Raw genomic sequence first — 16,475 nt, 5'->3', positions numbered from 1 at the left:
CCTTGATCTGTTTGAGTGGCCCCATATTTACCTAGGTATCTTGGAGGTGTCAAGTACAGAGGTCCTCTTTGCCTACACACTTTGCAGTTAGTTCCAAAGAAACTAATGTCTGTATGTCAGTACCCTTTGTGAGTGCATGCTCATCAAATGTACCTTGCAGAAGATTCCCAGTGTGTATATCCCAAACTATTAACTGTGAGCCTGCTCTTTAGGAATCTCTCTGATTCAGCAAACAAGAAAGGCAAAGGATTGATAGTAGCAATAGGAATATAGCTCTGATTGTCTATGCAATCAGACATAAGCAATGAAGGACATGTATAAATAGAATATTTCACAAGATTTAAATATAAAAAGAGAAAAACTAGTCACTTTAGGTGTCTCTGATGGATATGTTAGTTGTGAATGGTGCAACTTTTAACGGGTCATAAACTCAAGGTTGAGACATATTTCAATATTCAGTAGAGTTATGAATTTTCTTTCTTTAGATGATGTTATGTAGTTCTCTCTTCAAAATAAGTTCTCTGTTTTGTAGAGTGTTTGTTTGGCTTCAGTCACAGTTTCCATGAGGGCATTTGGGTCCTTAAATGAAATACCTTGTGCTAATTTTCAGAAGTGAAATAAAAAAATTCAGATGCAAGAGTGGGATTAATTTCCTGGCACTTAATCCAACTGTCTCGATTTCTCCTTCCTTCTGTCTCTCACTACTCCCATTCTAGGTCAGTGATCTTAGCCTTGTCTTCCTTTGTCATTGCCTTTTTCTGTCCCATAGTACAAAACATGTTAATTTCTCAGACTTCCCAGGTAATTGACATGACCAAGTTAAATTCCAAAAAAGTATTTTCAGCCCAAATTCAGTCTGAGGGCTGATGCTTCCAGTTTGAACTAAAAAAGGGCTGGCATATGAGAAGCTAGAACCACTTTTCTAAATACATCAGTTGATTTCAAAAAACCATTTGCAGCTTTTTGGCCTGCTTAGGCTTTTGTCTGTTTCAGATACAGAGTTAGCTTTACTCACTAATCTGATTCTTCCATGCTATCTGACATAGCCAAATGTACTTTCCACGACAACTCACTGCACATATTCCAAAAAGCAGCAGTTATGTATGTCCTACTCATATCACAAGTATAAACTGCGTGGAGTTGAAAAAAGTCAATTAAAAAATGCTGATTTTTTTTTTTTCAGAGTACATGGTTAGGTGTAATATCTTATACATCTGAAGTGGTCATTTTCACCCAGGCTGTAATTATTTCATTATTGAGATGAGTTTCTAGAGCTCTTCTTACTTCTCCTGTGGAAGGAATTCAGCGGGTTCACTAACACCATTTAAGATTTCAACACTAGTTGTATAGATGAAATGATTTAAAGTATGTAGACTAGGAAACATCTTTATATCCTGCCTTCATCCTATAGAGTCATGATCAGTGAATGAAGTAATTTTACAAGACCTCAGTCAGAAGTCATTACTTTTCCCATATATTTCTTGTCAGCTTGGACAGTCAGTTATGCAATCACTAGATTTGATAAATGGAAATACCAGTTTTCCACAGTCATAGAAATAAGAACTGTTAAATAAATTGACTGAACAGCCTGGCCTTAACTGAAGAAATTCAGGGAAAATGGTCTGATATAAAAACTCATCAAAGCTGGAGGGAATAAAAAAGATTATTCAAGGCTTAAAGAGAATGCATACCTGAGTTGTTTGGGGAGTAAGTACAACTAAGCTCTTTCTCCCTTGCAATTAAGTATAATCACATGTATATCTGACACATGCATCACCCTCACATGCATGTAGCTAAGGGAGTGGAAGATTCTGATTTTGCAATGTTAAAGGACATGTTTTTATATACAGTGAATGAAGAGAAAGGTGTTATTAGCTTAGCCACTGCAGAAAAATAAAGAGCAAAGAAGCAGATTGGCCTATGCCCTAGAGAAAGGTCACGGTACTTCTACATATTTATACACATACAATAATGTTGAGCTTGAAGGAGAAAAAAGAGGCCAAGGGGCTTGCTCAAAGTGAGTGAGTGGCACAGCTTAGATTAGAACAGAAAGCTGCTAAAGGCTGGTATGCTTTGATATGCAAACCTAAATATTTCTGCAAAAGGGCAAGGGCTTATATATGAATGCAAGCAGCTGCATCTTTGACTTCTCACAGGGAGAGATCAGAGTGGTCGGCAGTAATAACAATAATTTAGCACTTTCATGGAACTGTGTATATTTAAAACTCTAATAAACAGATACCTAGTACAGTGATAAAGTATAAGCTCCCCTTTACAGCAAACAAAAAACATACAGATAATTATTGATTTGCTGAAATTTGCCCAGTTCAATGAGGAACTAAATTAAAACTTAAATCTTACAGATGCCTTATATATTCACTGCAGCATTCTCCCAGCAAAACATATGTACTAATATCATACACACATTCATCTTGTGACTTAGTGGGATGGAACATACACATTGTCTAATGTGCCTCTGTTCCCAAGTCCTTGTTTGTAACAAATGTCAGTAATAAATTTTGACATTTGTAATAAATGTCAGTAGTCAGTATGGCATACATGTATATGAAACATCATTAGCTAAGAGATAATGAAAACAGAAAACACATTTTGAAAAATTTTATACTAAACATACAGTATACTATGCTTACTCCTTCCTTCCTTCCTTCCTTCCTTCCTTCCTTCCTTCCTTCCTTCCTTCCTTCCTTCCTTCCTTCCTTCCTTCCTTCCTTCCTTCCTTCCTTCCTTCCTTCCTTCCTTCCTTCCTTCCTCCCTCCTCCCTCCCTCCCTCCCTCCCCCCCCTCCCCCCCCCCCCCTCCCCCTTCCCCCTTCCCCTTCCCTTCCCTTCCCTTCCCTTCCCTTCCTTCCCTTCCCTTCCCTTCCCTTCCCTTCCCTTCCCCTTCCCTTCCCTTCCCTTCCCTTCCCTTCCCTTCCCTTCCCTTCCCTTCCCTTCCCTTCCCTCCCTCCCTCCCCTCCCCCCTCTCTGCTTTCCTTGTTCTGTTATTCCTTTCCTCTTTCTCTCCTCACGAAAGCTAAAATTTCTTGCCAAAAGTTCAGTGGATCTAATCTTGTCATTACAGCATTCTTTCCATCTTTTTGCAAGGAGTTAAAATTATGTTCTCAGAGTACTATGCTTTCTGACCTGTCTTTTGTTGGACAGAAAATTTGGAGCCAATCAAAATTATTAATTATTTTGGAAAAATCTTCACCTGAAATTTTATGTTTTCTGTACAGTTTTGCTTTTAATTGGTGCATAAATTAAGACAGTCTTAACCCTGGGAAATGCTCCTAATTTAGAGTTTACAGTTGTTTAGAAAAATAATGTACTTAATTAATCTTTCTTTTAAAAATGTACCATAGTTCCAATTAATTTTCAATCCAGAGTCCTTCATATTAGATAGAGAAGAAAAACCTGTTCTATTTAGGAGCCTAGCTACAGTTCTGATGGCAGAATGGCTGTCAGGGCTCCATATGGGATGATTGACCTTCATCGCAAGGGTCGCAAGTACACATACATCTACTGAAGGATTAAGTTTTATGATGCTCACTGGAGATATTCCAATTATATAACTTGAGAAACTACCTTCAAAATAGATAATAGTTATCTTACCACTCTGAAAGATTTGTATGTGCCTCTTTATTCATGAACTGGAACTGTTGAAGGACACTGGACAGCAACCAATGCACAGTCAGGACTGAACTAAGCCGCCTCATTGGGTCTACCATTCGATAGAGGTCATGCAGCAACATTTGGATCTTGGGTGCAGAAGAAGGGAAAAGCTGAGAAGAGAGACACTGATTTGAGACAACACAGTATGATATTTGTGGAGTGCAAAGATGTGAAAAATGATCAGAAGACAGTATATACAGCATAGGGCTGGTTATATATTAATACTCTTTCCTACATACTTAGAAAAGGACTGCCATGCCCAGCCTTGCAAATCAGGATTAGTATTGACGTGGAAGTTGATCTCCTCTGCCTCTGAACTGGCCCTGAGGTTAGCTCAGTTGGTCAGAGAATGAAGCTATGTTACAGGCTCAATCCCTGTATTGACCATTCACTTAAGAATTGGACTTGATGATCCTTCTGAGCCCCTTCCAACACAGATGATTCTACCAATTCCAGATCTATTAGACTCAATGCTTCTTCAGAAAGTGTCATCAGTCTCCATCCCTAATACTCATCCAGGAAGTCTCATAGAAATCCTGATATCATACAAACTTTCTGAACAACAGACTCAGTTGCAAATCCTTTATTTTCTGAATACTCACCATTTCCCTCATTAACTGTGCCTATTCACAGACACTGTTTTATTCCTCCATCTATGTTCTTCTCCAAAAATGGACTCAAAGCATGAAGAACATATTTCACCTGCTTTTTTTTTTTGCCACTTTCATCTATATCTACTCTCTGATCATGATCTCAGTACTGTACTTTCTCTAGTCTGTCCACTCACTCCTGATCTTGCTTCATTGTCATTCTATTTTCTTACCACCTCATTAGTCATTTACATGGTTCTCCTTCTTTTCCTTTCCTTCTATTTCCTGGTCTCTGTTTCTGCTTTAGCTGTCCTGTTCAGTGGAAGCTCAGCTCAAATATTCTGTTCTATTTCTTTATTTTAAATTAAATTCAAATGATCCACCAAAGTAAAATCAGTGTTACCTCTATCTTCTTGCTTTCCTGCCCGTCCAGCCTAATTACATGTGCCAGAGACAGCAGAGAATGGTAATGAAAGAGAAATGTTAAGAGATTTACGTAAAATATATATCCAAAAAAACAAAACCCTGTTTATTTTACCAGCTCGAATTGTCCAAGACTCTTCAGCTCCTTTATGAAAGTAGTCATTGAATTTATCTCTTCCAAAGAGAAACATTGTCCATCTTCTCTGTTGTATGTTTCATCCTGGGAAGGAAAGGGCAGCATGTTCTGGTGAAATCACATGAAAAGTGATGTGCTTTCATTAGACCCCAATCCCTTCACTGATCATAGAAACAAGTTAAGCAGCTCTCCACCAGCCCTAACCTCAGCCAGCTAGCTCCTAGATAGCACATCCCATTTTTCAGTCTAGAATAAAGCAGACTGTGCCCTGGCTTTGTGTAGAAATGAACCCACAGAAACTACTGGTCTCTGGAACATGGGCTGTATAACCATATCACAGCCTGTCTTGATATCTGCAGCTTTCTACTTTATCCTGACATAAATTTAGAACCCATGACCCTGTTTTAGCCGATCTGTCCAAGAGGCAGAAGTTGCCTGGATAATTTAGTCCCTGTAACTCTTTCAAGCAAGAGACTTCTCACAAAGGCATCCTTAAAAGTTCCCAGACTGAGAGAAATACTGCTGAAAGAGATCTCTGCTTGTGAGAAATGGTTTTCACTAATGAAGTAAAATTTATGCAGATTCTATAAATGCAAAAAAAAAAAAAAAACTGGAACTGGATCTTGCATTAAGACACAAAGTTGTAAGAAACAAAATTTAATTCTGATGCTCATGGATTTCTATGTATGAGTTAACCAGTTCTGGATGAAATTGTGAAAATACACAAATCTTTATATTAAAAAAATACCATTTAAAAAAATAGTGGGAAAATTATTTTCAAGGCTTCAAATATATAATTAAATCACAGTATTTTTGAAAATTACGTAATTTGAGAGTAGAATTTTTACAAAAAAATTAAGTTGTTCAATATAATAACAGTTTTACTCCACAGAATACAATAAAAGATGGTTCTGATTAAATAAATCCTCCATTCTATAAGTTGGCACCACCAATTTCAGAAGCACACAATTTAGAATTAAATATTTTCAAATACTAATACAAAAAAGTTGGAATGAACTACCTTGCTCACAGATGACTCATATATTTTTTGCAAAGCTTCTACAAAACTGGATGTTGAGGATTCATTAGATAGGAGAAATTTAAATGTATCTTCAAAAAGAAGTTCTTTGGAAATTTGGTCCTGAGTAGTCGATTCATTCTCAACTTGGAAGTCAAAGTTTTCATGCACCTGTTGGAAAAAAAAATATGAAAATGTACAGCTTAAATAAAAAGTCCAGTCTTCTCATAGCAATAAATACTAAACTGGAACTTTAAAAAAAGGCAATAACAACACAAACTGACAGAATTATAAAACAGCAAATGCTGTGCCACATCGTCTGTCACAACTCCATACCTCAATGTTTGCTGCACTCCAGCGGACAGAGTGAAGTATTGCAGACACGTGTGAACATTTCTTACCGTATTTGATTGGAAATTTGATTAAAAATATAAAATATCAGATTATATGCTAATATAACTCATGAAAAACTCATTGCTAAGGATTACTACAGAACATCTGTTAGTACGGAAGAAAGTATAAGTTTTACAATATATAAACACAATTAACAAATTCATTTTTTATGAAATATGACTAAAACATTCATAAACACAAATATAGCACCAGTATGAATAGGTTTTGTGCACAATATAAATTACAAGGTATAATATTCAAAGTCAATGTCGCATTAATTATCAACAGCTATTTTCTAGAGACATTTGTTTTTTCAGAAGAAAATACTAAGTCCTACTCATTTACTATAAACTTATGGGTAACGGATAATAGTTGAAACTTCTATACAGGAAGGCAAAGGTTATGTTTTATTTTTTAAGCTCTTTTGGGATAATTTTTTTACACCCTGGTATACAATTATCAAGTTGTTATGACATACCACATTTCTTATACCAGCTAAATAAGTCTTCTTAGACTAATTAAAAATATTATCTTCATGGACTTCTTAAATTCTGCAAACTTCCTCTCATATGTGCATTTTTCCTATGTATTTAAAGGATTTTTTTCTGAAGAATGCAGAGATTGACTACTCTGTTATTACTAGACACTTGAACAGATTTTAAGTGGGGATATATTAACAATTTTTTGTTAATATTTGTATATCATAGATATAAAGAAACATTTTACATACCTAGGCATATACATATTCATGTGTATACATGAGGTAATGAGAACAGCTGGAAAGCATTATAATTGCTTCAGGACAGGTTGTTCTGAGGCAGGAGTGGTACAAAAACTGTCACAGGTCTCATTTCCCTGATTTTAAGGGCCTTGTGGATCATCCAGGAAGAAGGCAGCACAGTGGAGGTCAAAGTAGGTAATGAAATGAAAAAGTACAATCCAATTTATGGAGAACTTTAATTCGTCTTAAAAGCCAGTTGTGTTTTTTTTAATTTCCTCCATTCATTTTTGGTCTGTCACATTTAAAACCTAATTCCACTTTCATGCAGTGCTTTCTATGGATTTTGTTTCACTGATATTCATTTGGGGTAATAGTTAATCTTTTAATGTAAACTGAGAAGTTTGCACATTTTGATGGTCTGGTGAATTTCATCATAGGAACTCTGACTCTTAAAAACTGGTTTCTTCTACAGAAACTCTTTACAATCAGCCAAAATAATATTAAAGTGTTGGTACATTTCTTAGACATTAGAGGGTACCTATCAAAGAGGTTTTTCTGCTGTGTTCTTGGTGTAATTTTGTTGAGTGAAGCAGTAATTTGTGCAATTTTCTCACCTTAAGAACTACTGGGTGTATGGACATGCTGAATCCAATGTCAAAGGTTAGCATCTGAAAACATTGGCTGCATCTGAAATACAACATAAAAGGAACCCGTTTCAGTGAGAGTAGGTACTGTTGTGAAATACAGAATCATAGAATAATTTAGGCTGGAAAAGACCTTTAAGGTAATTGTTTCCAATCACAAACCTAGCACTACCAAGCCCATAATTGAACCATGTCCCTGTACACATGTACACAGTAAAATTCAATACATACACAGGTCCAGAGAAGATATGCAGGAAAATATACACACATAGGTCAAGAAACAACATGTGATACAGACGAAATAAATTTCTAAGAGTCAGCAGCATTAAATACAGAAGGAATCAGATTGTAAGGTGATGAAAATAGTGCTATATAAAAGTGGTTTTAATGTTTGACATAGAGGGAGGTGAATTATGCTGAAGGAAAAAATGCCTTTTGAAGAGAGTGAATGAGGTCCTGCAAAAGCTTTGAAGATATTTGGAGGGGAAGAGATGTTGAAACACTCCGGGCTCAGTTGAGCAAAGAGGTCTGCTGCAGCTCTGGGGATGTTTGGAGGCATGGACCAGGAGTTATAAGCAGGTCTTGTGTTACACAAACAAGAGAGTCCATTTCATTGGTAAAAAAGGGATTTTGGACCACTGTCAAAATAGCTTCATCCCCATTACACTCCTCCCCTCTTTGCTACCCTCTCCACTCACAATGTAAGCTTTATTCCCAACTTGTGTAAGTCAAATAATGAGCTTAACATTACTGCTACTAAAACACCTGGTTCTCAAAATAGCTTAAACACATAAATTTAGTAAATAGCAACTTATTTAGTACTTATCATAAAAATGTCAGAGATGGGACATAACATATAGAGATGGAACAAATAATAATTTATTTAGTAAAAATATTACATAATTGAGGTTGATTTATGTGTAAGAATTATAACACTAATAGTAGTGATTACACACAGAAATGTGACTTGGTGCCTAGGCATATTTCATAGCATACCCTTTATAAAGTGTTTTACAGTGTCTCTTGTTCAGATTGCTTGCTAGAGCCAGCTCTGAACAATCTGGGCTATTCTAGCATTAAATATTTGACATATGACAGAATGCTCACTGAAAGGAAATACAGCTTTATGGATGTTAGGACTAGCCCAATTGTGAGTGATTTCTGTTCATTTATGCTGCCTGAAACACTTCATTAGGACAGCATCTGGTCCTAAGCATTCATCGTAACCTTTCCACAAACTAGAAACACTGTGGATATTGAAGAGTTGTACTCCTTAAACACAGCATGTTTAAGGAGTACTTTATAAAGAAGTATTAAATAGATGGAAATTTTTTATTTTAAGATTCTTATACCTTCTGCAATTTTTATTCTCTTCTAAGGAGCTATCTTGACACTAGCATTACAATGACTACTGCAAGTCACTTACTGATTGAAAGAATTTGGTCCTGAGGCAGATGATTTGCTGAAGACCTCAGTTATAAGTAGAAGTTTGTTTATAGCCTCCTTCATGTTGTTGAAGGCTTGTTGGGGAGAACTGTTTCTGAAGAATATCTCAAAAAACCTTTGCAGCTGTGAAAAGAATACATATATTTTTGAGCATTTACAGTAAATTTACAGTGCTTAAAATCATAAATTAAAAGACTGATAGAAATAAAAATTGCCTTGGAATATCATCTTCAATTCTTATTCAATTGTAAAATAAAGTGGAATTAAAAGCTCCACACAGCACACTAATAGAGAATGACATTTTATTTACAAATAAGTATATCAGAAACAAAACCTGTATGAATGGCTTCAAAAATATTGCTCAGAATCTAAGCTAAACTTGGATAAAACCTTTTGCTGTCACTGGTTATAGGCAAAAGACCTCAAAACACCACTTGTATCTTCATCAGTGGGTAATAGCACGCAAACTAAAAACCTTCTCTCAACATACTGTGCCAAGGGCTGTCCCACTGGACCTTGACTACAAATCCTTATCCCCAGTTAAGAAGCTTTAATCAGAGTATAGAAGAAAGATGCTGGGAAAATGATCAGCCAGTGCAGCCTGTGTTTTGACCAAACTCAGCATATTCTGTGGTTTTCAGACTCATGAATCCTCCCAATGGCATATTTACTGACTTGCACAGTACTGTCCTCAGGTGCTTTCATCACTCATGCAAATTCACCCTGATCATCACTTCAGATAGAGATTCGGGGAAACAACTGGAGCAGCACAGAGACCCAGTGAAGAGCAGGACATAGGCAGGTTTTGTAGTATCAGAGTGCTTGGTGCTAAGAAAGGGGCTGCCTTTGAACCATATTTCCATCAGAGTTATCATTGGGCTGAGTATACCCTCTGCCCAATCATCCAGACATTTAACAAAGATGCTGAACAGGAATAGATCCAGTAAGGATCTCTGCATACAACACTAGCTCCTGGTGATGTGCTATGATGTGCTGACACCAGACCTTAGAGCTTACTTCCCTACACCCTAGTCCACAGTATTTTCTAGAAAGTTTGGAATCTCCCCTTCTGAGCATAAATACTTTCAAGCACACTGGTCCGCACTGGCACAGATGAATGGTTTTCGGTTTCTTCAGGTAGCATATTGCAGTTAAATGTAATCAGCACTTTTCAATTTCCTTTTTAAAAAATACTGTAACATTGCTTACAGCCAGCCATGGGAGATACTTGAATATGCAGCTAACATTGATATTCCTTTGCTTTTGCTCTCTTCCGTTTCACTAACTCCATCCAGTTGTGCTGGTAAATAATTGAAGAGTAGGAATTTGGTCAGTTTGCCTTCCTGTTCTTATCACCTCTGTTTTTATTTCAACAAGTGATTGCCTTTCCAAGTTTTACTGACTAAAAGAATGGTGACCCATGCACAGAGCTGTGCTGAAGGTATATAGTGTCCGTGACTTTATTTCATCTTTTGAGTAAAGCTATTTGAAATGCCAGTAGGGAAAAAAATGACAACAATATATATGGCTGAAGTTATAAAATTAAAATTCTGACTGCAGGAATTGGTGAAGCAAAGGTTGTATGCATAGCCTTAACTCTGTTTTTGGATATTTGCATGATGCTGAAATCTTGAATTAAATGACACTCTATTTCTATACTGTAGAATGTTTTCCATGTGTACTGCAGTTCCATGAGCCTGTGGGGCAAAACAGCCCCAGATGCATTATTTAGAGACTATGCAGCTGCTCACATCACAGTCTATTTCATCTCCAAAACAGGTTGAGAAGGAGTCCTTGTTTCCCAAAGCCTAAGACCACCAAAGCTGTGTTTCTCCCACAGAGTGGTACAAAGATTAAGAACAAGAAGCTTTACATTTTTCAGATCAGTTCTGATTCAGATTCATCTCCAAGGGAAATTGTTCCACTTCAGTTCCTTGTTCAGGACAAAACCAGTTAATTAAACTGTTCATGTGAATAAAGAAAAAAGTTAAAATGAAGGCTCATCTCTCCAAAGTGGTTAGTTCCTTGATCAGGACAAAAACTGTTAATTCCCTTCATGTTAAATAAATTTAAAAATTAAAATGAAGGCCCGTCTCGCCAAGGTGGCTCTTTAGCTCAATTTTGCAATGATTTCCAGCACTTCTGCCAGATTCAGCACACAGCTTACATTCCCACTACTGTGGCTTGCACAGAGTAACTAACTTCCTAAACCCCCAGTGGAATTGAAGGACTAAGTGGGAAGATGTGCTATTGTGCTGCACAGGGGGCACAAGGAGTTGGGAGTTGAAGAGTTTAATAAAGAGAGACGAGGATTAGTGGAAGGAAGAGCAAGAGCACCATTAGCTCATCTCTCTCACCATCAATCAATTTCCAAGTACATAAACTCAAAGGATACATAATGCTTATATTTCTAGTAACAACTGATGAAGACAGGCTGGCTTGCCCTGCTGGTACTCAGAGCATGCTGATGGTTATTAATCGTCAACTGTTGCCATCGAAACAGGCATTAAAATAAAATTGGCATCTCCAAGAAACTGCATTTTAGTTACAGCTCTCCTTAGCCAGCCTAGAAAAGAAACATTGCTCAACAGGTTCTCATTAGAGGATATCAGGTTTTAAACCAATGTTTATTCTAAGCCAATGGCTGAAAATAAATATTTAGTCAGCCTGGTTCAGGACCAATAGAGATGAGATGAATACTTCAGGCTAAATTCCAATTCATTAAAAAATCCTATTTAAACAAGTTTAGATTAGGTTTGACTTCAAAAGATTCCACATGATTTACATCAACAGATAGGAAAAATTTAAAGCATATGGATTAAGGCTGATAATGTGTGAAAATCTACAGCAACCTCAGGTTCTTTTGAGTGAATAAAAGTATATCAATATCTGTGTTCAACTGCAAAATACTAAAGAGCTAAAGGTTTCTTCAAGTGACCACCACTGATGCTGATCCTCTCCCTTTCAGAGGAAATAGACTGCCTGTCCAGCAAAATGCACGCTCACCATTGGTAGAGTGTGATTAACAGAAGCATTGAACAATTTAAAGAGGACAGAGTAGGAAATACTGCTGGCAATTACAGGAACCTGTTCTGGGAGAAAGCTGACCTCTGGCTGGCAAATTTTTAATCAGAGGAATAGGGTTTAAATTTTAGTATGCTGTAAGACTAAATGCAGACATGCATATTTATTTTATACAATGACACCATTATACACAGAACTGCAAGATTTCTCAGAAGCTCGAAGGTGTTCACCCAAATCCTGGGCTCATACAGTTGGAGGTATGTTCCAAATATTCACGTAATGCCTTAAAGAAGTGCGCAAATGCAGTCAAGTTACATGGATCAAGAATACATTTTCTGTAAAGGCAGAATGAACTAGAAATACTCTTCAGATTAATTTAAACTCATTGACCTTTCACTGCCCAATAACTTCTTGCTTTAGGAAAAGCCACTGGGGAAAAAGAAGGCCGACTCAATATTAATTTTATGATGCTTTTTCTTTTATCCATTTTGACATCTAGTTTTTAAAATCTGCAGTCATTAAAATTAGCCTTATAATCTCAACAACATAGATCCCTCTGGCTCCTCAAAAACACACTGAATCATCAGGTAAAGGTCTGACACATTGAAAAAATTCCATTTAATTGACAAAGGAATTCTGATTTGCAGACTTCATGCATAGAGCCATGGAGCCTGAAGAGTGGAAGAGTGTGGCACTCACTGGGATGAAAGTTATGATGACTGTAGTAATTCCCTCAAGATTTTCCTCAGGCAATTTTTGTGCAAATTAGTTTCTCAGGAGAGCTGCTGGGACAGCCTGGGGCAGTTACCTGAATGGTCATCTGAAGATTTCCTTGAGAAAAAGTATAAAACCAAATTGTACTGATCGTTCTGAGACTGCCTTCTAGCTCAATCCTAAACAATCTTGCCTCCTGATGAAGCAAACAAGAAAGATTTTCCTTATCTAACATTGGGAATGGCCATAAATGCAAACTTAGAATACCTTCCTTTATTGACTGCACTCATTAGCTCTCTCCTGATTGTAACAGGTGTTCAGAAACACAGCTCACTTGAAGAAAATTCTCTGAGGTGCCAATATTGTCGAGGAATCCCACACTACAAGACTGCACAGCTTATGTCTATGTACAAGCTAAATGTCTAGGTTCCCTTTACACCTCACTGCAGAAAACAGATGATTGAAGAGCATAATTTATGCCATCCTAAAGCAGATGTCTCAAAACAGTGACATTAATTGCAATCTGAAACTGCTTGGCTCCCCTGGAGAATCTAAGTGAGACACTGAAGACAGACAGGACATCTATCACTGGAGTGCTCACACAGCGTCCCATGGACACCACCACCTGTGTGCCTGGAATATGCAGAACTGTCTGGGATGATGTTTGACACCTAACCATGATACAGAGGAATGCAACCATCAGCAAGGTTAAACAGTAACCAGGAAATTACAAAGTGACTTTTGGAACAAAGTAGTTGGCTTGGAAAATAACAGAAAAGGAGCATGAAAATTTGCCTTTCGGGGGCATAGATGAGCTATGAACCTACCTCAGAGGGAAGGAGGTAGAAGAAAAGAGACCAATACTGAAAAATTCAATGCAATTTTGAGGTTTACATTTTGGCATTTAGAACATCCTACTTTACAGTATTCGTGAATCGATTTTGAAAGACCTTACTGGTTCCTAGTAGTAGCCTTCAAAATGACATGGCAGACAAAGTTATCAGGATAAGAGTTGAAAGTAAAGTTTATGTCTGAGGGGTAAAAGCATGACCTCTGGTTTCCAGAAATTACTCTTTTTGAAGTAGCAAAGGGCATACTCTCCAGACTGTTCTGCTGTGCACTGGACGTGTTGCAGTCCTGATCAGCTGGATCTTCAGGCTGTCAAGGTCTTACAGTAATTGCCTCTTCTTGAAAATGCTTGAATAAATTCAATAAATTTCTAAAAACTTTCAACATAGACGCTATTGTCTCAGTTCGCTTTTGCACATCCATTCTTCTTACTGAGTCTGTCTTTGGTGAAATTTCTTCCAAATACTTTTGGGTGTAAGTAGTTGTTCATAGGTATAAAAATACTGGTTTACACACAAACAAGAATCTCCTTGATTATATGTATGGAAGTATCTAGATATCTAACATGTCTGCAAGAATAAAAACTAATTCCACTCAGAAGGCCAGGAAGACGCATACTTAGCAATGAAGCTATTTCATATACTTTCTGCTAGCACAGGTGGACCTTTCCACTGACCAGAGCATATAAAAATAGTCAAAGGCCATGTAAAGGGAGAAAAATGCACCCATGAATCAGGTACAAATGGTTCCAGAATAAAACACAAAGAAAACAGTTCAGTAATTTATCATAAGCTTATTGCATTAGCTTCAGGTGGATCTGTTTATTCCACTCCTGATTTATTGTTAGGATGTGCCCTTTCTCTGCAGGTCTAACATGTCACTTGATGAAAGGGAAAATCACATTAGTGTCCAACTATTTTTTACAATAGATTTCCCAGTTCTGTATATATTTTTCATTACATATGATTTTTAAAAAGATGATATTAAATTGTCCAGAAAAAAAATTATTCAGAAAAAACCCAACATCTTACCCCTTAACACTTTCATAACTTAATTACATGGAGAAGAAAAGGCCATCTGAGAAAGGTTCCTTTTCTCTAAGACTCCTTGCTCCTAAGACTAAGTCCAAAAGCAAAAAGCCACTCACCAGCTTCAGCAACCATGAAATTAGGTTTTTTGGCTGAGTCTGAACCAAGAATGGTTTCCCAATTCAGCTCTGACTTATTAGTGGGAAAGTAAAGGTGATTTACTAACAGTATTTCCCAGGTTGCTGTGAGGACCAAAAGCGTATCATCTTTACTAAGGGAAGCTGGAATTCAAAAAAAGGAAGAATGAGAAGAGTCAGGGTGGTAGGAGGCAGGTCTAGGAAAGCTGGAAGCCACAGAAGGTCATGCTTACAGAGCTGACTGGATTGAACAGCCAAGGCAAGAGCATATATGAACTAGAAAAACACCAGACAGCTAAGGGCCAGGATAATAGTGGAAAAACTTATGACATATCCACATGTTGTAGAGGACAATTATTCTCAAGCTCTTACTTAGCTAAATAGGGATGTTCAGAATGAGAAAAGAAGAAAAGAACTCCAGAAAGAATTTTGTTTGTGCACTGCATGACAGGTTGACACAGATGAGGAAGACAAAGAAGGAAGGATTTTTTATTCTTTCTTTTAAGACAATAATTAAGAATATGAAATCAAGTCATATTTGACTTTGCTTAAGTTTTAAAGCAAACAAATACTCTTTCCCAAGCAACACGTATATAATCTGTACAGTATCATTGCTCGAAGACATTGCTAAGATCAAAAGCAATCATGAATTTAAAAATCTAGTAGAGAATTGCATGCATAAAAGCCCACTGGAGCTTATTAAACATCAAGATATATATTCCACTTCCAGTTTTGTGTTTCTAACCCTGAAGGTTACCAGAAATTAATATAGTCTGTCTAGGGATCACTACCACTTTATGTTTGTCCTGTTACAGAGTTTCATGATACTCTCTTGACTGCCACAAATGGAGTGTCAGACTAAGCATGTCTTTGATCTCCCCAGTCCAGACTGACTTCCATTCTTACATCAGTGAAAAGAGAAATTATACCATGAGGAAAGAAAACAGAGATGGCATTATATTATGTCCAGTCTCCCAGGAAGAAGAGCATTACAGCATTCTAACAGAAAAAAATAAGTGAATTTAATTTTAGTCCCAAGTAAATGTGCAATCTAATTGATTAAGAATGAATGGTAATTTTTCTTTTGTGTTTGCTTCTGTAAGTGAAAAGGCAGTAATATTAAATTCAAAAAAATTTAAAAAACAAACAAAAAACCCCCACCCCACCCCCCAAAACCGTAAAATAAAGGAAAAAAAATACCAAGTCTCTCTGCTGTTTGCAAGCAACTCTTATCTTTGCTCTTTATCTGTGTGCATGTTTGCAGTCTATCTCACTTTAAATATGTGTGGGTGATACTTCAAGTAGTACCAAAGCTGGGCACTTGAGGGCAATACTGTAACTTAATTTCCACCATGCTCGGCTCTAAGCCAGACTGCCACGTCATATTAAGAGATGGATTTCCTGTCAAGATGAGGGTCTAGTTTTATTTGCATGCATGTTAAGTAGGAAAAAAAAAACTTCTTTACTCAAGTTTCCAAATGCTTAATACACTAAGAGAGTTTCAGTTATAGTGCTTCATACCACAGCAAGCTTAATAGCAAACTGCTTTAATAAATTATACTGCACTTCACAACTGGAAAATTACTTAAGAACAGAGTTTCATCTGAGCACATCGAGGGTTATGCAAGAACACCAGTCAAGAAACTCAAGTCCAGGAGGCACCTGTCTATTTTGGATAAGCA

General features: G+C 37.0%; 1 protein-coding gene across 4 annotated transcripts in view; it reads right to left on the bottom strand.

The window, feature by feature from the left end:
- CPED1 (cadherin like and PC-esterase domain containing 1) overlaps positions 1-16,475 on the bottom strand; it is a 145,440-nt gene that overhangs the window by 75,672 nt on the left and 53,293 nt on the right. For all 4 annotated transcript variants that reach the window (XM_030959493.1, XM_030959494.1, XM_030959495.1 and 1 more), the window contains 5 exons: positions 9,022-9,164; positions 7,566-7,638; positions 5,841-6,008; positions 4,799-4,903; positions 3,611-3,780 (listed from right to left, as the gene is read on the bottom strand). In XM_030959493.1, coding sequence (XP_030815353.1) covers positions 3,611-3,780; positions 4,799-4,903; positions 5,841-6,008; positions 7,566-7,638; positions 9,022-9,164 — 659 coding nt within the window. The remainder of the gene's footprint in view (positions 1-3,610; positions 3,781-4,798; positions 4,904-5,840; positions 6,009-7,565; positions 7,639-9,021; positions 9,165-16,475) is intronic.

Source organism: Camarhynchus parvulus, chromosome 1A, assembly GCF_901933205.1.
Source record: "Camarhynchus parvulus chromosome 1A, STF_HiC, whole genome shotgun sequence".
NCBI lineage: Eukaryota > Metazoa > Chordata > Aves > Passeriformes > Thraupidae > Camarhynchus > Camarhynchus parvulus.
The sequence above is the reverse complement of the archived record's forward strand: the minus strand, read 5'-3'. Positions and strand labels throughout refer to the sequence as shown.